Raw genomic sequence first — 26346 nt, forward strand, 5'->3', positions numbered from 1 at the left:
GGACCTGTGGGTATGAGCCAGGCCAGGAGCCGACACATGTCCCATTTCTAAGTCAGGCTACTTTCCCTGCCTCTGACTCTATCACTAGCTGCCTCTCTGTTCTCAAAGTTTGTCTACCCCCTTCATTTCTTTATTGCGTTTCTATTCTGAGGTAGCGCAAGCTGAATCCTGATCTTTTCATAACCGGAGAACTCGATACGCAGGCATATGCCCCACCCAAGTCCTGCTTTATGTTTCTGACTTAGTCATGCGAACTTAAAAAAGAGACTTAACCGAGCTCTTCTAGAAATAGGAGGTGACGGTGTCAGCACAAACCCTGTACGAGTCACAGGTGACAGAAGTGGTAAACACAGCGAGCTTTGTCGGCAGTACCTTCGTCCTGCCTGATTCTTAGTAAACCTTGACCTTTGGCAAATTTCCTTTATAAAATTTGCTATAGACTCTGTTGGCAGTCCCGGGGAATATTGGTGATTGAACAGAGAACATGGAGTAAGTCCACTCTGCATGACATTTAGGAGAGTCGTGTGGAAATAACTTTATCTCAGTGTTTTCAAAGCGTGGTCAGGATCATCTTTGGGTGCAAACACACTTTTGCAGATGCACGAAATCAAAGTCAGTGAGGTGTATTAACACAGTCTGTTACTGATGGAGATTTAAGTCCCAAGTTAGTGAATGACTGAAACAAATGAAAGGACAAAGTCACTGAAAGAAAGGATATCCTGATAATAGCATCCTTTTCACTGGTTTGCATTTATGGCAGAGAAAGACAAGAAACTACACTTAGACCCATAGTCATGTGAGTACATGACACATCATCTCTCATGTATATTGAAGCAGATAAACTATTAATACCCATATTAATCAGCTCAGCTGCCATAATAAAATATCATAGACTGGGTAGCTTAAACAGAAATTGATTATCTCACAGTTTTCAGATTAAAGTTCCAGATTAAAATGCCAGATGATTCAGTTCTTAGCAATAGCTCTCTTCTGTCTTGCAGGCTTCTTGCTGTGTCCTCACATGATCTTTCCTCGGTGCAGGTGCACAGACAGAGAGGGTGAGCTCTGGTGTCTTCCTCTTCTTTCAGGACACAGCCCCATCAGATTAGGGCCCCATCCCTATGACCTCTTTTAACCTTAAGTACCTCCACAAAGGTCCTATCTCCAAATACAGTCACATTGGGTGTTTGGGCTTCAACATATTAATTTTAAGGAACACAGTTCAGTTCATAATAATACCTCTGATATAAAATACTGCATTTTAATTTTGAATTTTACATAGCCTTCAGAGCATGAAGTAAAATATATATAAAAAAATCCAACTCTCTCCTCTCACATACATTTACTTACTTGTTTCCTCAGATCATATTTTTATTATTATATTTATGTTTCTCACCCAGGGAAGATAGAGCAGAGGGTCATTCACCATATTACCCTGGTTCAAACTTTTAGTTGATATATGTATACATAGAACTAGAAGACAACGTGTTACTCTCACATAGCAGTAGAAAGGAAATTCACGAAAGAAATACGAATACTGTCCTTTTACAAAACCAATATATTAGGTGAAATGTTGCATTAGGTATCCAAACTTTAAAAAAAAAAATTGAAGTCATTGTTTACTCATTTCTTTGTCTCATATTCACAGTCCATATGTCAATAAATCCTGTTGATTGTGACTTCTAAATGGATCCAGAATCCAAGGACTCATGACCCTTTCCCTGCTACCAACATTGACTGTCACCTACATTTTTACAGTAGTCTCTTAAATGTTTCCCCCCTTCCTCCTCCCGGCACTGACCCCCACCATAGTCTATTTTCAGCAGAGCACTTACTAAAATGTAACACAGAATGTGCCATTCCTCCTGGATCCTTAGCTCCCTGAAAGTATGAATCCAAAGCCTTCCAGTGACCTGACTTGAAGTCCTATATCTCAAAATTCATGAGTGTCGTGTGTGTGTATACATACATATATATATGTGTGTGTGTGTGTATATATATGTGTGTGTGTGTGTGTGTGTGTGTGTATACACTAATAAAAGAGAAATATGTAAATTGGTCATCACTCCACTATGCACACCAGCTAATCAGGTTGAGTATGCAAATTAACCCAACAAAGATGGCAGTTAATTTGCATATGCAGGCGCAGAGTGAAGACTGAAGATGACTGAAGACTGAAGACAAAAGAGGCTTGGCTTCTCCGCTGCGGCCACAGAGGAGAAGCCAAGCCTCGCTGTGGCCAGACCAAAGGCCTGGGTCCTGGGTGCCGGAGGAAAACCAGTACCAGCAGCCAGGGGAAGGAAGGCCTATTGCGTGAATCTTCGTGCAACGGGCCTCTAGTGTATCTATATCTATATCTACATCTATATCTATATCTATCTATCTATATGTATATACAGATAGATCTATATCTATATAGCTATATCATCTATATCTATAACTATATAACTATATCTATATCTATATGTCATCTATATCTATATCATCTATTTCTATCTCTAAATCTATCTATATATATATCTATAATCCATCATTACCTGTGACGTCAGTGGTTATGATTCTCAAAGTGGGCAGTGCCTGGGGAAGGAAGGGTGGAGGGAGACAGACTGGACAGTTAGGAAATAGCCCAAGCAATTCTGATTCCCCATTTTGGGGGGAGCGGTCTGAGTCTGAGGAACCTTCTGAGGAAGGCCGAGCATTCCAGAATGGTGGCTGTTTCCCACAGAACTCATCACCAGAAGAAATTGCTGGTTTTTTGTTTGTTTTCTTTTTATCAGCATTTATTTGTTCAGTTTGAAATATTTGCTCTGAAAATTTATTGTTTTCCTTTTGTTGTTTTTTTTGGCTAGAGATAGAAGGAAACTCATGTGAAGAAACAAATCCTGGTGTTTGTGTGAAAATAGGTCTCTTGTCAACCTCCTGGGGTCAGAAGAGTTTTGCTTCCTCTGTTAGTTACAGCTTCATGGGAAGCTGAAGGACAGTCCCACACTTACTAATAGATTGTCTGGGATACTGTCTCCCACTTGAGGTTGGCTCACCAGGAACATGGCATTGTGCTCCTCTAGGCCTCTTCTCTTCTGTGGAGACAAGTGTGGGCTTTGTAAGGGCTCATGGCCTTGCCCATCTCTGGATCAGCTTATTTGTAAATTGTCCTCATACTTTATGAGCAGGTGTTTGCACTGTTTTGCTAGAGACAAAACTCTCCTTTTCCTTTATGTAATTAAATACTACAACATATATATATAAAATGAAGTAAAGTATAATATATATACTAGATGCCTGGTGCACGAAATTCTTGCACAGGTACGATCCCTAGGCCTGGCCTGCAATCAGGGCCATCTTCCCTGGCTGCAGGCAGCCAGCCCTGCCCCTTCTCACCACACCCCCAGTTCCAGGTTCCCCATTCGCCATCAGGCGATCAGAGACTTCCTGCTGGGGGAAGGGACCGAGAGGTTGGCCCGCAGGCCCTGATTGAGAGATCATATATATATATATATATATATATATATATATATATATATATATATGATTTAAAGTTGCCTTTGCTTAAAATCTAGAAAATAATTTGCTTTTTATTGATTCAAAATCATTCCAGCTGTCAGAAAAACAAAATCCTTCAGCTTGTCAAATCTAATTTGCTGTATTAGGAACTTTTGTGGATAGTCCTTTCCCAGATTTTACTTTCATTCCTAAGTGGCCATTAAATAAAACCAAAATGTACTCTATGACCATATAATACAATCATATTATAAATAAATAATCACAAGTTAAGCAAGCTTCATGATAGAGATAACACTGAAAATAGTGTTACAAAATGTCTTGTTCAGAATTTTTTGATACTATGTGCACTGCCTCTTGTTCTGCAAACAAAATAATTTTCTTATTTTGATTACTTTCAACTGTTTTCTTTTCCTTTTTTTGTGTTCTTCCCTAGTGTGCACTTGTATGTGAATGTTCAGCACCAGAGAATGTGAGCGGAAAAGACAACTTACCTTTTCTGAATGCAGGTATGTACCTCTGTTCTGAAAACTTGCATTAATTTCATATGAGCATACATTTTAATTTCCTGTGGAGTCAACGCTAAGCCTGGGCAGCATTCTCATAGAATCGTTTGTGAACACTTAATCATTGAATCAGTAATTGTGATCAGCCAGGAGAGTGGGGGGAGACTTGACAATTCCACAAGAATGATGCATAAATACCTTGGCTAAATGACAAATTCCTGCTAGCTGCTTAATTTTATGTTCTCTGAAACAAGACACACTGGAAAACAGAGTAAATATTAGAAATGTGAAGTTCTTATTTATTTTGATTTTCTAATTATAGAACTCAAAATGAAGTTGCTAGAACAGTAGATATATGGATTCAGCAAGAAAAATTCATACACATATCTGCACATTCTTGGGCGTGTATGTATGTACTGTTTTACTTATCCTATATAATAAAAGGGTAATATGCAAGTCGAACAAATGGTGAAACAACTGGTCTCTATGACACGCGCTGACCACCAGGGGGGCAGGCGCTCAACATAGCTGCCCCAGCCCACAGGCCCTGATCTCCCAATCAGGGCCTGCTGGCCAATCTCTCGGTCCCATCCCCCAGCAGGAAGTCTCTGATCACCTGATGGCGAATGGGGAGCCAGGAACCAGGGTGGGTGGTGAGAAGGGGCGGGGCTGGCTGCCTGCAGCCAGGGAAGATGGCCCTGATCGCAGGCCAGGCCTAGGGACTGTACTCGTGCAAGAATTTTGTGCGCCAGGCATCTAGTAGTAATATATTTGAATTTCAACAAGGTACTAAACAATGTGTTAAATTATGAGCTTATGAATAAAACTGATATATGGTACAGTTAAAAATGTGTCATAAAATGTATATGTAAATTATGAAACTAATATTTAAATAATAATATAAATTATTATACCACTAATAATAGTAAATAATGACTTTTACAATGACAGGCACTGTGCTCAATGCCTTGTATGCCTGTCTTACCTTGATTTCTGACATCTGACATGTGCTATGAAGTAGGTACTATCATTATCCCCATGTGACAGCTGAGGCAATTGGTCAAGTTCACCTACTTAGCAAATATCAGGTTCAGAATTTAAATACAGTTTCAATCCTAAGGCCTTTGCTCATAATTACTAGGCTGTGCTATTACTAAAAAAACACTAATTAATATGTTGCTATAACAACAGAAGAAGCTTTAATGTTTTTCTAGTCCTGTCTTGATGTACATTTAAACAAAGACATACATAGCATTATAATCAGCTGAATGAATGATACCGTACTTCAAAGGCTTACTAGTACATAACCCCAAACTATTAAGAGTTGTTCCCTGAAGGAAGACACTAATAATAGAGAATGGAAATGGAAAAAGGGAAGGCGACCATTTGACTGGGTTTATATGTACAGAGAACTCAAAATAAAATTTAACAATAACAACAAAACATTAACTACACTTATGTAGAATGAGGGATTATACCAAAGATCAGCTCCGCCTCAACTTATGACCAAATGACATTCTTTAAAAAAAAATTTATTTTACTTAGGATGTAATATTAGAGGGATATTCATTAAAAAGTGAAGGGTCTACCCAACAGTTAGATCAGCCCTGGACCATAAAAGTACTTGATACATTATTTGTGTGGTTAAAATATCTAATGTATCCTTAAAGGGTCCTCCTCACATTTATTTCTCTACCTGAAGGTTAAATAAACCTTTAGTCCTTTATTGTAATACTAGGGTCCCTATGCATGAAGATTTGTGCACTGGGTGGGGGTGGGGGAGTGGAGAGGGGGTCCCTCAGCCTGACCTGCACCCTCTCCAATATGGGAGCCCTCAGGGGAGCCCTCTCCAATCCGGGAGTTTCTGTCTGTCTTGGCAATCATATGAGTGAATTATCTGAGACCTCCAACCCAGTTGGGTTTGTTGTTCACAGAATAATAGAGGCATTTTTTTTTCTTTGCTCCATTGGTTGAGATTTTCTGGAAGTTTTAGGACATCTTCCCTTTATTCCTAGACACTCTGATTTTACTTATGTCTCTCACCTTTGCTTTCCCTCCATCCCCACTGCAACAGTAACTTGTTCCAGGCTCACTTTGCTAGTGTCTAGGAGAACTATGAATCCCAGCATTCCTGGTACTCCCTGCGCTCTGGGCTTCCACTTCCGGTCCTGTGGCTGCTACCAAAACTACTATTCCCAGAATTCCTGGTGCTCCCCATGCTCTGGGTTTTCCCCAACCAAGGGAGCCATGTCCCAGGAAGCCTCTGGCGCTCCTGCTCTGTTCTCTGTCTGGTGACTGAGGGAGCCACGTCCCCCCAAGGGAGCAACCGAGGGAGTCACATCCCCCAAAGCTGCCTGCTCTCCCACACTGCTCTGGGTATGCACATTACCTGCCATCTTTGTCAGGTTAATTTGCATACACACTCCTCATTGGCTGGTGGGCGTGGCTTGAGCATAGAAGAGGGACGGCTAATTTGCATGTTTCTCTTTTATTATATAGGATATCCAGATAATCTATTTCATTTACTAAATGTCAGTTTTGAGAAACAAAACTTAGTGTGGGAGATGTTAAGTTCATTTTCAATACAATTTGAATGAATCAAGTTATCACCAAAATCGTGTACACTATACGATAATTTTTAAATGACTTACTCATTCAAACCTTGTAATTTTTTATGCACACAAAAAGAAATGCCATTTTGAAATAGTGATTGATTTAATATAAATTTCAAAGAGAAAGAGAAAAATGTCTTAAGTAAGGGAATATATTATCTGAGGAAGCAGAGGCAGAGGGAACGTAGTGAAAAATAAATCAGCACCTCCTATCACTTGGGCGGTAAAATCTGTAAGGCATGAATCTAGGAATTGCAGTAACTCTTCCAAATTATGAGGGTACTATTCCTAATGTGTAAATTGCGATATGACAAAGACAGCTGCCATGGAATTGATGGGAGCAGCTGCATTCTGCAATTCAAATATGCTCCCTTAGAGGGGTGAGAGATGATTGATTACTGCTTTTCTCCTTTCATGGCAGTGACAGTTTTGGTGGTGATACTCCACTTAGTCCCAATGACACTTTTCAACCTCCTTAGTCTAGTCAACCAGAGGAACACTCAGAACCTAGGATATTTGCCACACACATGTTCTCTTAGCCTTCTTTTATTAGGCAGAGATAAGACTAAATGACAGTCAAATGTTATAAAAGATAGATGCTTTTGTGTTTTTAAAAACTATCTATTTTTTTATTGATAACAGTATTACAGGTCTCTCCCTTCCCTCCATCAACCTCCATTCAGCCCCTCCAGGCCTTCACCACCCTATTATCTCTGTCAATGGGCTATGGATATCTATATATATAAAAGCCTAAGCAACTGGTCGACTGGTTGCTATGATGTGCACAGACCACCAGGGCAGACACTCAACGCAGGAGCTGCCCCTTGGTGGTCAGTGTGCTTCCACAGCAGGAGCACTGCTCAGCTAACTGACGGGTGCCAGACACCAGGCTCATGGCTGGTGAGTGCCACTATGGTGGCGCAAACCTCTCCCTATAGGTACTGACTGGGCGCGAGCCCGCAGCAGGTGCAGTGGGGTCAGGATGAGCAGGAGTGGTATGGTGCCAGGCCCTGGCTCAGGCTCCTTCCCAGTTGCCTGCCACTTCGAGCACTACTATATCCCCCAAGGGGTCCTGGATTGTGAGAGGGCACAGGCCAGGCTGAGGGACCCCACCAGTAAGTATATAAGTTCTTTGGTTTATCTCTTCTCATCCCCCCACCCACACACACACCAACAAACAACAAGTGCTGGCTAGTATATGGAGAAAAGGGAACACTATTGCTGGTGGGAATGCAGTATGGAATTTCCTCAAAAAATTAAAAATGGAACTGCCATTTGACCCAGCAATCCCACTTCTGGGAATATATCCTAAAAACCCAAAACACCAGTCATAAAGAATATATGCACCCCTATGCTAGTAGCAGCATCATCTATAATAATAAAAGCATAATATGCTAATTAGATCAGACGTCCTTCCTGGCGTCCTTCTGGACGACCTTCTGGATGAAGCAGGGACTGTGAGGGAAGCCTGGGTCCTGGCTGCCTGCTGGCGGCCAGAGGGAAGCCCAAGTCTAGGTGCCAGAGGGAAGGCAATGCCAGCAGCCAGGGGAAGGAAGGCCTACTCTTGCACAAATTTGTGCATCAGGCCTCTAGTTATTTATAATAGCTAAGATTTGGAAATAGCCTAAGTGCCCATCAGTAGATGAACGGGTTAAATAACTGGTACATTTGCACAATGGAATACTATGCAGTTGTAAAAAAATAAGCATCTTTTACCCTTTGAGACAGCATGGATAGGCCTGGAGACTATTATGCTAAGTGAAATAAAGCAATCAGAGAAAGACAAATATCACATGATCTCACTTATTTTTAAAATTTTTTTTAAATTAAATTTATTAGGATAGATCAGTTAATAAAGTTATATAGGCTGCAAGTGTACAATTTTATGATACATCAACCATTGAATTCACTGTGTACTAGATTTTTAAAAGTATGAAAAAAACAACTATGTACAACCATAAAATGTTTCTGCTCAGAATATAAAAATGCATTGTGCAGGTATAGAATATGTATGAATTTGGCCTGCGTGTACCTTTGTCTTTTGTTCTATTTATTTATCTATCTACACTCGGCAATTTTGGAATGAATCCATTATATTCCCATATGGCATTTTTAAAAATCTGTAGGCAAAGGGAACTATTGACATCCTTCTCAGCCTGTGCCTTCATGTATTGTGTGGAACTTGCCAGCCTCCAGTGAGTTACGAAGCACTTATAGAGTGAGAAGAAGAGAATGTCATATCTCTCAGCAGCTCTTCCCTATTCTATTTATATCTCCAGAGGCTTCATGTATAATTCAGGAAATTCACTTATCTATTGTAAGACTAAAGAGAAAAAACTCTTCCCCCTGAGGTCTCACTTCTTTCGTGCCCTGTTTTGTCTTGCAAGTTGAATGTGTACGTTGGGAGTCTGGGGAATTGAGGGCAGAAGGAGAGAAAAGATGGGGAGGAGGAGTGGGTGGAATCGACAATTCAGTAAGAAAGATATAGCTGTACCTTAACTACCTGTGAAACCAAATTCCTTTTAGCAGCTGGGTTTTATATTCTCTGAAACAAGACACACTGCAAGACAATAAGTATTAGAAATGTAAAGCTCTTATTTAGTTTGACTTTCTAATTATAGAACTCATAAAGTTGTTAAAACACTAGTTTTACCTCTTTAATGATTGGCTCATTCCCTTAAGCAAAATGGTAGTAAGAACACTTAAATCTATTTGTTGCTGGGGTGGGGACATAGGGGTAGATAATTTTGAACATAGAGAAGCACAAAACAGTTAGGTCTCTCATCTGTCCCGTTAAATCACATCCACGGAGACACCTTGTCTCCAGCAAAAACAGGAACCAGTGGGCTCCGGTGGTTACAGTGTGAGAACCATGGACCGGCTGTGAGAGTTGGTGTCGAAGCCAGGATTTGCCAACCATCAGTATGACCCCGGCAGGAAGGTCAGCCTCTCTGCACATCCGTTTTTTAAAAACGACCAGATCAACTTGGACAGGCTGTAACTTCCTTTTTGGCTCACAAATGTTTGGAACAGATACAGCTTAGTTTCATTTTTGCTATGACTTTCTTCTTTTGATAAATATCTCATACAGGTATTCACTGTAATCAGTTGCACATGGAGGCATATATCACTTCTTTGTCGTTGACAGTTGTCTTTCTCAGGAGTTATTTATAGTTAATAAGCCTTACCACAGACAGCTATATCTTTTTACATTGTTGTCTGGATGATAATTCTCTCTGTATTCCATTTTCCCAATTTTCCCTGTAAAAGTATTTCCGTGGACCCTTATGTTACTATGCCAGATCTGGGGAGCTAATGGCCCCCATCCCAAAGTTTCCTGATACCTTCCCATTTTGAGTGCATTTCCCCCTGTCAGCAAGCGTTATATCTGATACAGCATCTTCCTCGGTTGAATTCTCTACTTCTTGAATCATGAAATTATCGTTTCTATTCTCTAAAGACCACTTTCATGCTGAGTATCAACGTGGATCCTGTCCTTCACATTCTCAAAGGGCGTGTCTGACAGGGATGATTTTCAAGACTGTGTAAGCTGTGATCTGAGCAAAGGTGAGGGTACTGCCCCGCCCTCAGTCCTAAATCCATGCCATGCTCCTGATTTGGAGAATTTTGTGGTATTTTTACTTCTTGCTTCACAAATGAATTACACCTTTTTCTCAAAATAGGCCACTGTATCTTTGATAATCTTTCCCCCCAAAATAATGTTAAACCATCTACTGCTGCTGCTTTGCAGCAGATGCTAGATTATTAACTATTAAGAAGAAGGAACATCACTTATTTCTGTATCTCGAGGGCCAGAATACAATAGGAACTCAATAAATGCTTATCGAATGGCTGATAACAAGCATATTTCTGAATATTTTCTTCAGGTAATAAAAAGCTGCACTGTTATTCCCTCCATGAGAAACATGTTCAAATAAAATTATTTAGGTTTCAAATAAAATAGTTTATTGCTTTTCTTACAGATCACTACCAAAGTTTCATTTATGAAATGTTTTCTGCCTCATATCACAGCACAGATTTTAATTGCCTTTCACAATATCACACAACTGAGCTAAATACTGGGGTCACATTCTCCTCACTATACCCTCATCAAAAGCAATGCATGACTCAGAATATTTTAAGAGATTGTTAGAAATTTCCTTCTATACTTATTTACACCCTGATGAATTCCCGGCAAAAGCAAATTCCCAGTTTTCTTCTTTTTTTCTTTTAATTCGTTGGGCACTAAATTTACTACCTTGTCAAATTTTAGATGATATCATTTTGTATTAACAAAAATATCTCTTGTATTTCATCCATATTAGTTTAAATAGATTTTGCCCTTGTATTTATAACTATCTAATATGTAAAATTTGGAGTCATTTTGGCATATAACATTGGCCCTTGATCCTTTATGCTTACTCAACAGATTTCTTTGCCCTTTGCTGTTTTAACAAATGCGATGGAGTCCATTAACTTTGCTCTTTTGGAATTCCCATATATATTCATTACTATGTGCTAATATATTTAGGATGTTAAGTAGCTTCAATGGAAGAGTGAATTTCACCATCTAATTAATAATCAATGGAGTGATCTCTTACACACCTTTAAATGCTTCCACTATGTTTCTAAGTACATTATTTCCTCCATTGCCCACTTTAGATAAACTAGAAGAAAAATAAAGGCAAGAAGATGATGTAGTCAAAAAGTTTTTGTGGCTAAAATGTGAGGAGGCCTTTCTTTTAACTATGGTTTTTCCTTTTTTAAATACTCTATTCATTTCAGAGAAGGGAGAGGAAAAGAGAGAGAGATAGAAACATCAATGATGAGAACGAATAACTGATCAGCTGCCTCCTGCAGGCCCCACACTGGGGATCGAGTCCACAACCCAAGCATGTGCCCTGACTGGAAATCAAACCATGACCTCCTGGTTCATAGGTTGACGCTCAACCACTGAGCCATGCCGGCCAGGAGGTTTTTCCTTTCTTCATTGTGATGCCTGTGCTCTCCCTTGAAGTGAGGTTTTACTTATGTCCTTCCCTCTTGCATTTTCCCCTCTTAATGCACAGTTGGTACTCTCACTGTTCTTGGGGACAGCAATGCTGGGAAACATCTGAGTTGCAAGGTTTAAGCTCATTTCTGTGGAATGTTTGCATTTACTGTACGAAGAAAATAGCACAGGCCTGGCCTTTACAAAGTTCACATTCTAATGGGGGACACAAAAATGTAAACAGATAATTGGAGCACAACTGGTAAGAAACACGACAGAGATGGGGATGGTGAGTACAAAGGAGAGTCACCTGTGAGAGGCAGGGGCTAGAAGCCAAGGGAGGCTCCTTGGGGGAGATGTTAGCTGAGCTGAGCATATAGGAAGGTGACCATGAAAGAGGGATGCTTCTTTGAGTTGCAGGGAATGCCTTAAACAGAGGCAAATTGGCAAGAACCAGTGTGAGTTCGTTACACTACAGGTTGTTCCAGGTTGCCCAGCATAAAATATGAGACAACTTCTACCTGCTCTAGTTTTGTCCCTGATTTAATGCCTGAACTACAATTAAACAGAACAAATCAAACTAGAAGGAGTGAGACAAATTATTTTCTTGACCACCAAAAATCTAACATCTAAATTCTGCACACTAAACTCACCTGTGATCTCCAGTTGGAGACTAAGCTCCACAACTATTATTTTCATGTTTTATTCTAATATTTGATATAGTTTTTCTTATTCTTGGCCTTGAATTGAAGATGGAGGGGTCAAGAGTTTATGGGTTTCGCTAGACTAGTACTTTGTCCAACTCAGCTTATTTATATCCTATTTCTACTGTATGTGTGTGTGTGTGTGTGTGTTTTAAACACAACACCTTACAATAACAATTTAGATTTTATGACAAACCTAGAGAATAGTAACTAAAATTTTCTTTGGAGTACCTTTTTTTCTTAACAATTTCATCTTTATTTTTTTAATTTATTGAATTTATTGGAGTCACACTGCTTAATAAAATTATATTCAGGTATACAATTCCATTATACCTCATCTATGTATTGTATTGTGTGTTCACCACCCAAAGTCAAGTCTCCTTCCATCACCATTTTATGCCCCCTTTCCCTTCTTCTACATCCTTACACTTCGCACTTTTCCTCTGATAATCACCATACTCTTGTCTTTAAGATTTTTTGTTTGTTTTTAAATATATTTTTATTGATTTCATAGAGAAAGGGAAAGGGAGAGAAACATCGATGATGAGAGAGAATCATTGATCGGCTGCCTCCTGCACACCCCACACTTGGCATTGAGTCCACAACCTGGGCATGTGCCCTGACCTGGAATTGAAATGGTTCATAGGTTGGGACCACTGAGTCAAGAAGCCAGATTGATTGTTTTTGCCTAATCCCTTCACCCATCTCACCCAACCCCCCGAAGCCTCCTTCCTCATCTTTAGTATTCTTAAAGAAATGTTTCTTTGATGTATTTTCAGAGCTCCTGTCAAGGTCTTTTCTTACCTTTTCTTTTCTATTAGCCATGCTTAGGATAGTGTTTTAGTGATTTCTGTTAGGTTTTTCAATTCTCACCCACTCTTAAAAAGACACAACCGACATTTAAGATGTATATAAATCTAAGATATGTTCAAGTACAAATGCGGAGTGTCAGAGTCTAATTGGATTATTCAGACTTGTCTGTAGTAAGTATAATGCAGCATTTGGAGAATAGGCAATGCATGTACATTCAGCTGAATAACTGAACTATTAAACAACTGCATAATTAAGAGCTACAGAGTGAATAGATTTTCTACAAGAATCTGTAGTACATTAAAATAATGGTTTTGTAAGGCTTAAAGCCAATAAAGTCAGATTCCATTTAAATATGTGACTCCAACCACCTCCCAAAAGCAAAAAATTATGTGAAGATAATCACAGATGAGCTTCCTCTGGAGAAATATGTTAAAGACAACCTGATGAAATAAGGCTTTTTGATGATCCTCTTGACCCGGAATCCAGATTTCCAAAATTTTTTTGTCCAATCCACTGACAGCTCTAAGAGAGACACAAAAAAGAGAAAATCACACCCGTGATAGCTCTCTGGATTACCTTTTTTTCCTAAAGCAGATTGCTTGGGCAGCCATATTTTTTATGTACGTTGTCAATGTGGTAGCATGACCATTTTCTTGACATCTTTACTTTGATAATTCAGAATTGGAGCAGCTGGGCTTTCACAATTTCTGAATTCCATGTAAAAACAGGTGGCGCATTATCTTGTTAAATAGGCCCTGTTCTAGTGTCTGGAAGAGACAATACAGAAAATGAGTTGTGCTTCAATTTGTGGGGAAAATCTGCCATTTACTTTCTGTCCCTATGTTTGTTCAGCTTATAGGGTAGGCCTGAAGGGGAATGTATCACTATCTGGACCAGCTTAGAACTTGACCCTTGGTCACAAGACCAAGATATGGTCCAGAATGTCTCCACCACTCTTCTCTTGGTAGAATATGTCACATGACATTTTTAGTAATTGTTTTGGGTAAAGCAGTTTAAAACGTGAGGAGAATACACACAGGGATGCCTTTTTAAAAAACCTATAATAGATGTTAGATAGATATTATTGCTGGGTTGAGCTTATTGTATGATCAGAAATGCATCATTTTTAAAAATCATTTTTTTTTATTTTTCAATTACAGTTGACATATTATATTAGTTTCAGGTGTACACCCTGGTGATTAGACATTCTATAACTTTCTAAGTGATCTTCCAGATAAATCTCATACCCATCTGACACCATACATAATTATAGGAATATTATTGATTATATTCTCTATGCTGTACTCTACATACCCAAGACTATTCTGTAACAACCAATTTGCACCTCTTAATCCCTTCATCTTTTTCATCCATTCCCCCAAGTCCACTCCCATCTGGTAACTGTCAAAATGTTCTCTGTATCTATGAATCTATTTCTGTTCTGCTTGTTTGTTTATTTTGTTTTTTAGATTCAGTTGTCAATAAATATGTACTTTATTGCCATTTAATTATTCATATTTTTATCTTTTTTTTCTTCTTCTTCTTTAAGAAGACCTTTTAACATTTAATGTAATACTCGTTTGGTGGTGATCTGGAGATAAGTCGTGGCATCTGTGGAAAGCCAGAGCTGAACATGACAGACTCATTTACACAGCCAGAGTGTATGTGCAGAACTGTCGGAATTTTATCTCTGCGATAGGGGAGAAGCATTTAAAAAAATGACAAAAACATTCATCATTTATGGCCCATTGTTCAATATTTGATGCATGAATACCATGCCTTTCTTTTATGTAAGGATGTCAAAATCTCCTCACTATCCACCCAATAAGAAATTTGAGTTGAGAACATCTTATCTGGTCATTTTTGTAACCAATGAAACAAATTTGCATGGAAGTTAAAAGTCAAGCCATTATTATTTTTTTAAGTCATGGACCATTTTATGCTGTTTCAGGATACAGAGTAGGTGTGTTCTTGCTTTATACATAGTAGATGTTTGATAAGGAATCCTGATGGATGAAATTGGCTTTAAAAAATATTATACTATGTTTACATTGAGATCCTGATAATATATAAAATTTATTACTAGTATTTGGAGACCTCTGAGTTTCAAAAGTTCAGAATCATACCATAAGAGTTAGACAGCAGACAGTATTAGGATTTTTTTTTGGATGATCAAGTTGTCTGATATTTTAAATTATTTGCCCCATGTGTTTTCCTTATAAACAGCAGGTTCCCATAGAATCCTTGCATGTCATGCACCAGATGGTCAGAGGACAGCACTGGAGTTCTTTAATCAAACTGCCCTTGATTTCTGCTGAAGTCATGTCAACAAAGGTTTATATTTAGAATGCAATGAAGAGCATTAAAACAAAAACAATAAAATCAAAAGTTGAAGGACTAGCTTTGTGATGACAGGAAATTAATTCATTTGTGAATTAATATAAAATATAAATTTTCTAAATATAATTAGTATTTTATAAAAGGCAAGAAAATACAAGGAGTTTAATTATGGTTTGCAGGATGCAGTGATTCTGTATACTCTTAACAAAAAAGGAGATTAAAAAGCTGCACATATACTGAGTATAGATAAACCAAATAGCTGAATATTTACTTAGGTTAGTAAGGAAAAAATTGGACATTTGGAGATTGAGTTTTTGTCTTACTATAAAAATATACATTTATATTCCTGATCATATTAACTCTATTAGAATTCATGAGATCCCAGGAGTGGTTTAACCTGACTGACACTATATTGAATTCAATACATTTTTTTTCTTCTCCAACTCTAGAGATATGACAATAGATATTGTAGTAAAATTCTTATATCTTTGAAACATTGTCACATTAAAAATGAATGAAATATCATAGTTTTTTTCAGTGACGTAAGTTTTAATGTAAGTTTTAATATTTCAGATAAAAGAAAATATATCTGGTAAAGGCTAATATCCAAAATATATAAAGAACTCATGCAAATCAATAACAAAAGAAACAAACATTCCAATTAAAAAGTGGGGTTGCCAAAACCGGTTTGGCTCAGTGGATAGAGCGTCGGCCTGTGGACTGAAAGGTCCCAGGTTCGATTCCGGTCAAGGGCATGTACCTGGGTTGCGGGCACATCCCCAGTGGGGGATGTGCAGGAGGCGGCTGATCGATGTTTCTCTCTCATCGATGTTTCTGACTCTCTATCTCTCTCCCTTCCTCTCTGTAAAAAATCAATAAAATATATTAAAAAAAAAAGTGGGTAGATGATCTGAAGATATTTTTATAAATAAATCATGCAGATGGCCAACAGGTACATGGAAACATTCTAAATATCACTAAACATCAGGTAAATGTAAATCAAAATTACAAAAAAATATCACCTCACACTTATTAGCATGACTATTATAAAAAAAAGACAAGAAATGACTGGTAGCTGCCAGAGGGGAGAGAAATAAAATTCTACCCTGAAATACCTGGCTCAGGAATATGGGAGGAGAGCTAGCCTCACGCACAAACAGAACCAAGTATTATCTTCATATCTGGCCCTATACATTTTCTTTAAATCTTTAAAGCCCTTGATGGCACGATCTTGTCACTTCTCCCCTAATCACTGCCCACTACTCTGAATATACAGTTTGTTCATAGTCTCCCTGTCTTGCTCCTGATAAAATGTAGTTCCAGGAAAGTGTGTTATTAATTCATTGGCACTAAACTGTGTATGATATTTGAATTTTAATAGATGGTAAACCATGGAATAAGTTTTCTGACATTTAAGAAATCGATAGATTTTAGGAGTGGGGTCATTTAAAACCTCTGGAAAAAAACTTACCAGTTGTCATCTACTATGTAAATAGGTAAAGTTGACTAAGAGTGATCAGAAGAAATTCAGAAATATATTTTTGCAAAGTGTGTATTATGTATAAATACATGTATTTTCATCTGTATCTATAAATACATATGTATTAAGGAAATCTTTAGAAGAAAAAGAAATTAATAAGTGATAAATTGGAGCACCACAGTAGTCATATTTATGAATTAGCATTTGATGTGTTATTTTTTAATTTGATAAATATATGTTCACCCTGACCAGTTTTGCTCAGTGGTTAGAACGTCGGCCTGAGGACTAAAGGGTCCCAGGTTCCATTCTGGTCAAGGGCATGTACCTTGGTTGAGAGCACATCTCCAGGAGCAGGTGTGCAGGAGGCAGCTGATACATGTTCCTCTCTCATCAATGCTTCTAACTCTCTATCCCTCTCCTTTCCTCTCTGTAAAAAAATCAATAAAATATGTTTTCTTTTTAAAAGACTATATGTTCAAGAAGCTACTGAAAAAAATAAGATGGAAGAACAAAATTCTTAGAAGTTCAAAAACACTAATGGATTATTATTTATTTAAAAACAAATTTTGATTGAATAAATAATTAGAAAATACTTTGATTAATGATTTTGTTAATTCATCTTCATCTAGTGTGCATATCTTTATAATTTAACCCTCAAGCTTTTGTTTCTTTCTTCTACTCAGTGTTAAAGAACCCGGTGTGTAAATTATATAGATTTCCCACATCTGACAATAAGTGGATGCGAATCCGGGAGCAGATGTCAGAGAGCATACTTTCTTTTCATGTTCCTAAGGAATTGATCTCTCTTCACATAAAAGAAGATTTGTGTAGGTAAGAGAAAATAATTTTGTCTTTTGCATTAATAATTTTTTTCTATAAAATATTTTTTCTCAAAGTATGATGATAACATGAAATTCTAGACCTGTTTAGTGTGGCGGCCATTAGCCCTGTGTGGCTCTTAATCCCTTAAAGTGTAACTAGTCCAAGTGAGATCTTATATAAATGTAAAATACACAGCAGATTTTGAGTTTTTAGTACACAAATAAAAGGCTGATTTCATAATAAGGATTAAATAAAAATATTATTAATTTCACTTGCTGTAAATTATTTTTTGAATATGACTACTAGAAAATTTTTAATAACATATGTGACTCTCCTTTGTGGTGTGCATTATATTTCTATTAAATAGCTTGAAGTCCAGCCAATAACCTGAGCTTTGACCTTGCTAATAATCCCTGTGTCTTCACCTCATCTGCTTTTGGTTACAGTTCTGTAAAAAAATTCCCCCTTGATTTTCTTTGAACTACTCACCTGCAACAAGACTCTCAGATATTTGTTAGTCCAAAAACTCAAGATGATTGATAAAATATGCTATGTGAATGGACAGTATTGTTGTACAACAAAATTAAATCCATTGCTATAATGAAACAAAAGGATGTGAGAGTGGGTAGTTGATGAGAATTTCTCTGAGCCGTGACTAATCAATTTGTTTCCTGCCTTATATGCCTCTAGTGACTTTAAAAATGCTGAATACTATATTATACTAAACACTGCTAAGGCCCCAAATCTCAGAAAATTAGCAAATATTTTTAATAGTTAACATTTTTCAAATTGCTGTAATACACAGCAGGGTGTGAAATGTTCAAAATTTGCATTTCTGCCTTATGTGCACATTAGTACATCAAGTTACTTAAGAGTATTGGTAGACTTTACAGTTTCCAGGGATGCCATATTGACATAAACCAGTGAGCACACCATGGACAAGACTGGTTAAACTTGGCAATATTGACAGTATCATCATGAGCCTCATAACATTTCAGTCAATGATGGACTGCATATACAACTGTGGTCCCATCTACACGAATAAAAGAGAAAGATGCAAATCAACCGTACCTTCACAATGCCCACCAGCCAATCAGGAGTGAGTATGCAAATTAACCCAACAAAGATGGCGGGTTAATTTGCATATGCAGGCGCCAAGCAGCCGGGAGCCAGGTGGGACACTTGCGATGTCGCCATGATAACGATACAGGCATCCCGCACCGCCCCAGCTGCTCCGGGCCTCTGGGCAGTGTGGGAAGGCAGAAAGGCTGCTCCAGCCAGAGTGAAGGCGGTGCCGGCAGCCAGGGGTGGGAAGGCCCATTCTTGCACGAATCATCATGCATCGGGCCTCTAGTAAGATTATAACGGAGCTGAAAAATTCCTATTGCCCGCTTAGTGATGTCACAGCAGTCAGAACATCATACCAGCACAAGGCATTACTCATGTGTTTGTGATGACACTGATGTAAACAAGTACACTGTTTTGGCAGTCCTAGGAAAGTACAGCACTACAGTCTGTAAGACTTGATAATGTAATAAATAATTAGGCTACTGATTTATGTATTTATGATATTATACTTTTTAGTAGAGGCCCAATGCATGAAATTCATGCCTGATAGGGTCCCTAGTGGCTGCTGGCTGCCAGCCAGGGCCTCCCTTCGTTCCGTCCCCTGGTGATCAGTGCACGTCATAGCAAGTGATCGAACTCCCAGTCTGTCGAACTCTTGAGGGGACACTTTGCATATTGGGCTTTTATATATATAGATTGTTGCTTTAGAGTCCACTCTTTCTACTTCTTTTTAAAAATGCTGTAAAACAACATGCCACATTATGCTGAAAGCAACCTCTAAAGCAACCTCATACATCTCTTCTTTTCTGTGTCTCTTGGTTGCATCATATTCTCTTGTGCTTGATTTAACCTTCTGTTGTTTTGAACAATAACATGCTATACAGGTTTGTGGCCTAGGAGCAATGGGCTAGATCACATAACTCAGGTGTGTAGCAACCATTCCATATGTTTGTGTAAGTGCACTCTATAATTTTCACACAATGACCAAAACACCTCCGGACACATTTCTCAGAATGCATCCCTGTTGTTAAGTGGTACGTAATTGTATTTACTAGGGTAGGTAGGAATGGCTGCACAAATACTATATATCCAAGTGAGTATCCAAGCGAGTAGAAAAGAAAAAGAAAACAGAACCTGAATTTTAGGGAGAGTGAGACAGGAACCTGGATTATAAGAAAACTTCATGATTCTAGGGAAATAACGATAGAAAGAGAGATAAGAAGGTGATATTTGAGAGTAGCCAAGTGCAGATAATAAACCAGAGAAACCTGGCAAGAGCTATTGACTGAGGCCAAGAGTACCTGTAAGATGTACAGAAAGTTAAACAAACTACTTATTGGAGCCAGCTGCAAGAATGAATTAATACAAGCCACATGATTCCATCCTTATCCTCCTAGAGATAGTACTAAGAGTAGTTGGTGGGCAATGCAAATCCCAGGAAGAATAATCAAGATTACATGTTAAAGAAGCATGAGTTTGGATCTTTGAAGTCATAAAAGAATCAGACTATTGGACACTAAGAGCCACTCCAACCAGAGTCATGTAAAGGTCACATTTGATAGAGAAGGGATGGAGAGAATAATTGTCCCTCACAGGGGTTATAGAATGAGGAAGGACTCACCAGAGGCAAGCTGAGTTAGAGGTGTCAGGCAGAACCCAGCACCTTTATTTCAGCTGAGAACCACACAGGAACTGCTCATCTGTAACAAGACTCTCAGGTAAAGCAGAGTCAAAGAAGTCAGGGCCAAGCCTTACCCTATAAAATGGACTTAATACTGCGTCTAACTTAGCCAGTCCTAAATTCCCAATAAGATATCTATAAAGACACAGAATGGAAAATGATGAGCTTTCACAAAACACTGGAATCTATGATTAACATAATACTATATATAACATAATTGATGGGCTACTAGTACATTTCACCTAAAAATACAGCAAGCTAGTGAGACAGAAAGCTAAGAGCCGGACCCCTACTGCTGCCCCAATCTGTCTTTTGTCATCAGTTTGGAAACCCCATAAAGGCTGAGCAGCGGACCTTCTACTAGTTCTGAGGCTTCCCCAGTGCTCTCTCTAACTCCTCCCTGCACCCTGCCCCCATTCATACCTCTCTGTCTGTCCAGTCACTGACAGTAAATTCCAGGGGGGATGAGGAGTAGAAAATAAGGAGAAAGCAGCCACTAAGTCATGGAATTTGTGTATGCATAGCCTCTATAAGTATTACTTTTTAGTATACCACAAGTGTCATCTACCCATTCTGTTCTCTTGCCTTTCTCTGAATCTCTTTCTTGCTATGCATTTGTAGCAAAAACAAAAATTGCAAACACATAGAAGGGGATAATGAGCAGTTTTGGTGGAGACAAAGGAACAATGCTTCCAAATTATAAAGTTCCCTTTCAAGGGGCAGAATTAGGGACTGTCAGTGTACACTGGGGGTAGCTCAGAAAAGAAAATTCCATTTCAATCCTATGAAACTAAAACTATAAAAACTTGATAGATTCTGAAGATTCGCTAGGCACTGTGAAGACCAGCCTATTCCAAATACATTTTGGTTTCTCCAACCTTTTTGCTGTGTAAATCTCCCATTATTAGAATGCGTTTAAAATTTTAATAATGCATCTTATAATTTTTATAAAGAAAAGGAGAAAACAATCATTCTGCACTCAAAAAGGAAATACAAAAAAAAAAAAAAAAAAAACGTGGGAAAATTGACTAGTCATCTCAGTAGAGTATGAGAAGGTGTGGTTGTTGTGAAACAGGATGAGAAGCCATAAGAAAAGAACCATCATCCTTTAGGGAGCACGCTGAGAAGGAAAGGATAATGTAGGGAATGATGAAGTTTTAAATTGCAGCAGCCAAATTAAATCCACAGAGCCCGCAGAGAAGATTTGACACTGAGAAATCAGTAATGTGGAAGACAAACATGATAAGCTCCTCTCAAAGGCTAAACAAAGGTGAAAAAAAAAAGTTTAGATGGTGAGAAAGGTGTTAGATATTCAGGGCACAAAGCAGCAAACTACCAAATAATTTTAAGTGTTCTTTGGGAAGAACAATTAGTGCAAAAGCTTGAAAAACAAAACAAAACGAAACAATGAAAATTTATGCAGTTTTGTTTTTTTCTCTTTGACACTCTAAAATCAGGATAATCTTACGCTTCTCTGTGGAAGCCCATGGAATAACATCCACTGATATTTTAGAGAAAAAGGCCGTGACCCCACTTTATTATATAGGGTCAGGTTATGAATTTTTTATGAATGAAGGCAACGGAAATGGCATACTTAAATATGCAGGAGGTCAGAGAATGTCACCCACAAAACTTTCTTGAAAATCTACTTGCAGCTATATGCCATCCAACTGAAAAAGTAATTTAAAAATTATACTTATAATGAATATAAGTGACTATAATAGAAAAATAAATAATATAAAATTAACATGATGTGGCATAATATAATAAATTAAATTAAGAATGTGAGACTGGGACATTGCCTTGCAAAAGGACTTTGCAACATTTTTCTTGGTTGGGTGGAACCTCCAGTCTGGACAGAGCTTTACTCTGAAGTTCTTTTCTCAGCCTCTTTTAACCCTAGTCTGTTCAGATCCCTAAAATCATTTTACTTGCCTCAACCCCCTTCCCACCCCCACCCCCACTTTCTCGCAAACCCATTTATTTTTTTGCATTTTCATTTCATTTACTCTAATCCCATGCTTTCCAGCCTGTGATAATACAACTGTCCACTCATGACTTTTCTGCCAATGGCCTAACCTGCTTGGAATCCGTGGCTTAGGTTACAGAGTCACACAATCTGATTGAAAATGTTATAAAATGCAGATTTCCAGAAGGCGCTTCCTGGAGTCAGTCTTGAAAAACTGTACTTGTGTGTTTGGAAGGGAAGAGGGGAGGTTCTGCTTGCAAAGTGCTCAGTATAAGACCTTGCTTCTGAAAAGTTTACTGAATTGCTCTACAACCAGGATACATCAGGGATTTGACATTAAAAAGCAGACCAGGTCTTGATCAAGCATACTTGACAGTTGGGGTCATGGCGGGTTATTATAACGGAAGGTAAAGGAGAGTGATGTATTGAAGACAACTCAGAAATCCTAAATACATAGAAGGGGCGCGCGCGCGTGCGTGTGTGTGTGCGTGTGTGTGTGTGTGTGTGCGTGCGTGCGTGTGTGTGTGTGTGTGTGTGTGTGTGTGTTGCCGGTGTTTATAATGCTTCAAGCTTTACAGTCCTTCAACTTGGGTTGCTTGCAGACAAGTTACATAAGTTTTGCCAGACTACCACCTATAAAGTTTTTACTGCTTGTTTTAGTGTTGCCACATATTTTGTTTATTTTGAGTATTTTCTTCAGCTTTTGTACTACTTCAGAGTTTTCCTGTGCTCAATCTCCATTGAAATATGACAGTTACTAGGTAAAGTGATTGTACCCATAGAACTGATGCTCCGTAACAGCTACGAATGTAATATGAAAACATGGTGTGCACACGTACATGTCTATGTGGGAGGCTCTGGTCGCTGTGCAGTGATTGGCTTTATCTAAAAGGTATATATTTCTACACTAGAAAATGATATTTGAAAACCTATAATGGAACAAAGTTATTTTTTAAAAAATGCAGTATTTCAGGAAAAAATGATCCTCATGACCCATAAAACTCCCCAGGAAAATATTAGTTTGATGTATATCATGTATTTTTCCTCTTTTTTCCTTCTTCATTTCTTTCCTATATATATATTTTCTTCATGATCCCAGAGGTGGAGAAAGAAAGAAACTTTCTGCTATATAGTGTTACAAGTTTAGCAGAAAGGATAATAATATTTTATAACAATTAAATACTTTCTTTGGTTTTATATAAAGCATGTAAATAATTACGTGTATCATGTAGAAAAACAATCTTGTAAATTAAATATGAAAAATCTGAAGCAAAATATTTAAATAGGGAAAATGTGATAGATTTGGGGATATATAAACTTTCAAAGTCTTATTACTACTTCTTTGAGAAAACGTACATGCTTTGTCTTAGATATTTGTGTTTGTAAGTGTTGAACATATATTAAATTCATGGAGATAAATATTTTATTTTAATGAAGGCAAACACTTTTTTGGTGAACACTATATTTTATGTTTTATAAAATATAGATTCTGAAGATTCGCGAGGCACTGTGAATATTTCTGTATTTTACATTTTCAGAGTTATATTTTAGAATTCTGGTAAAGTGTGTCTACATAGTTATACATCCATCTATTTCTTGAACATAGTGTATTCTTATCAAAGAAAAGTCAGTCAATAAGATATTTTAAAATCCCGGATTGAAAACCTTGTTGCTATATAGAAATATAGGGCCGAAACCGGTTTGGCTCAGTGGATAGAGCATAGGCCTGCAGACTGAAGGGTCCCAGGTTCGATTCCAGTCAGGGGCATGTACCTGGGTTGCGGGCACATCCCCAGTGGGAGATGTGCAGGAGGCAGCTGATTGATGTTTCTCTCTCATCAATGTTTCTAACTCTCTATCTCTCTCCCTTCCTCTCTGTAAAAAATCAATAAAATATATATATTTTTTTAAAAAAGAAATATAGGTTTCAGAGATATGTTCTACATGTTTACTTAAATGGTATCATATGCCATTAACTTGGTTTTCTAAGCACTATATCTAGTTTTAGAGAAATACAAAATATATTTAATTGTCTGGTTTTATACCTTACATTAAAGTATTCTGTGACCATCATTAAAATGGGTTCATTTTATTTCAAACTGATAACACTATATAAATGCCTTTTTAAAAAATGATAAAAGTATATATTAGGAATTATAAACTACAACTAGAATATACCCAGATAAATCCTATTTCAAAAACATCCTCACTGTACAAAAAGATATACAGTAAGATTTTGCAACATAGTGGCCGGTTCATACAACATGATTTGGCATTCCAAAATATAATTTATGTTGTTGTTTTTTCCAAAATTTATTTATCACTAGGCAAGATTTCCCCTTCCCATGGGCTATAAGGCAAGCGGCACCTCCTTTTTCTCTACTTATCTCGCCTCATCTTCTGCACTGTGCATCTTGGCATGGCTGAAACCAATGCCTTTTACGATGTCTACCAGCATTTGCATACTTGGAAGAAATAAAGGCGCACTGAAATCTTTTTTTGTTTGTTTATTTTTTACATAGAGATGCATTTTTATTGGACATTTGTTTTGAAACAGTTCATGTTTCATTTCTGTTAGTGAGCATGGTTTTGCCCATATTGAAAATGGATGCTCGAGCTGTCAGCCTTCCCACCTCTATCCTCATCCCAGATAATGATATTTGTGGAATTAGTCTTTTATTGAACCTTAAAAGATTCTTCTACTTTCCCTAACTAGGAAGTACATGAAAATGGGCTGAGAATAGATATTATCACCCAATACAGACCTGGACCACTTTAGTCTTCTAGGCACAAGCTTTACAAAAATCTAAAAGTATTTTTGTATCTTTCTGTATTTATCTCATGTGTAATAGGATTAATAAAAACATTTTCATTATGACATTTTTAAATTCAATGCCCCATAGATCTAACCCATCGGCCAATGTTATATGAAAATTATTTTGGTTATAATTGGAATATTTATCTTTCCTCAGCAGAGAAGAATCTCTGAGTTATTTATGATTTGTATTTTGATGTGTTTAATGAATAAAAATATTATATATTTAATATGTATTTTATATAATTTTATATTTTCATTTTCATTAGCTTCTATTTCTTTGATGATTTTTTTTTTTTTACCATTCTGATACTTGATCATTTATAGCTATTTTTTTTCTCCTTCGGTTGTTTAAAAAACTTCCTTCCATCTTCAATAATCAGAATTTTTGTGATGTTTCTTGATGGGAGTATTTTTTATTTATTTTGTCTGGCACTTGGATAGTCTGAGAACTAAAGGAGGATGAAATCAATGTTAGAAGATGAGCATAATCAAGAGAGATATGTGAGAGAGACCCTCCAGTGCATGTCCAACATTCTAACCATTTAGCCACACCAGCCAGGACTCATGGGTGTTTTTATAGTGTTGCATCTCTTCCAATTTGTTTCTCTTTGTGTTCCTTTCTCTGTTCTCTTGCATGTTCTCTTTGAGAACAATCTCAAATCCTACAGATCCAAAAAGGATGCATAAACATATCCCGTTGGGACTCCACTGTTGATTCACAACTGAATAGTATTATTTCTTCTGTTCATTTTTTCCATGAACAGAATGTTGATGCTCAGTTGGCATACTGTATGGTATATTATTTATCATGGGAAGTGCCTTTGCCCTCCCAACTCCTAGTATTAAAGGCAGATGTGTGCCATTAGGTTTGTTGTTATGGATTCTTGGGATCATTTAATGAGAGGTCCTGTAGAGATAGGATTACTATCTTAGCATCACCAAGCTGGCGATAGTAATATGTGTTTGATTTTGCTGTTTGGCTATTACAGTATCCCCACAGAACATATAAGGCAAAACTCATGCAGAAACATTTTTGTCTATTGTG

The 26346-nt window shown here is 37.7% G+C and overlaps 1 protein-coding gene across 1 annotated transcript in view; it reads left to right on the forward strand.

The window, feature by feature from the left end:
- The window catches only part of INPP4B (inositol polyphosphate-4-phosphatase type II B), a 563351-nt gene that overhangs the window by 403599 nt on the left and 133406 nt on the right, over positions 1 to 26346 (forward strand). Inside the window, exons 11-12 of the mRNA XM_081093135.1 lie at positions 3935 to 4007; positions 17627 to 17774. Coding sequence (XP_080949261.1) covers positions 3935 to 4007; positions 17627 to 17774 — 221 coding nt within the window. The remainder of the gene's footprint in view (positions 1 to 3934; positions 4008 to 17626; positions 17775 to 26346) is intronic.

The sequence above is a fragment of the Myotis nattereri genome (assembly GCF_964212035.1).
Source record: "Myotis nattereri genome assembly, chromosome: 5".
Classification (NCBI taxonomy): Eukaryota; Metazoa; Chordata; class Mammalia; order Chiroptera; family Vespertilionidae; genus Myotis; species Myotis nattereri.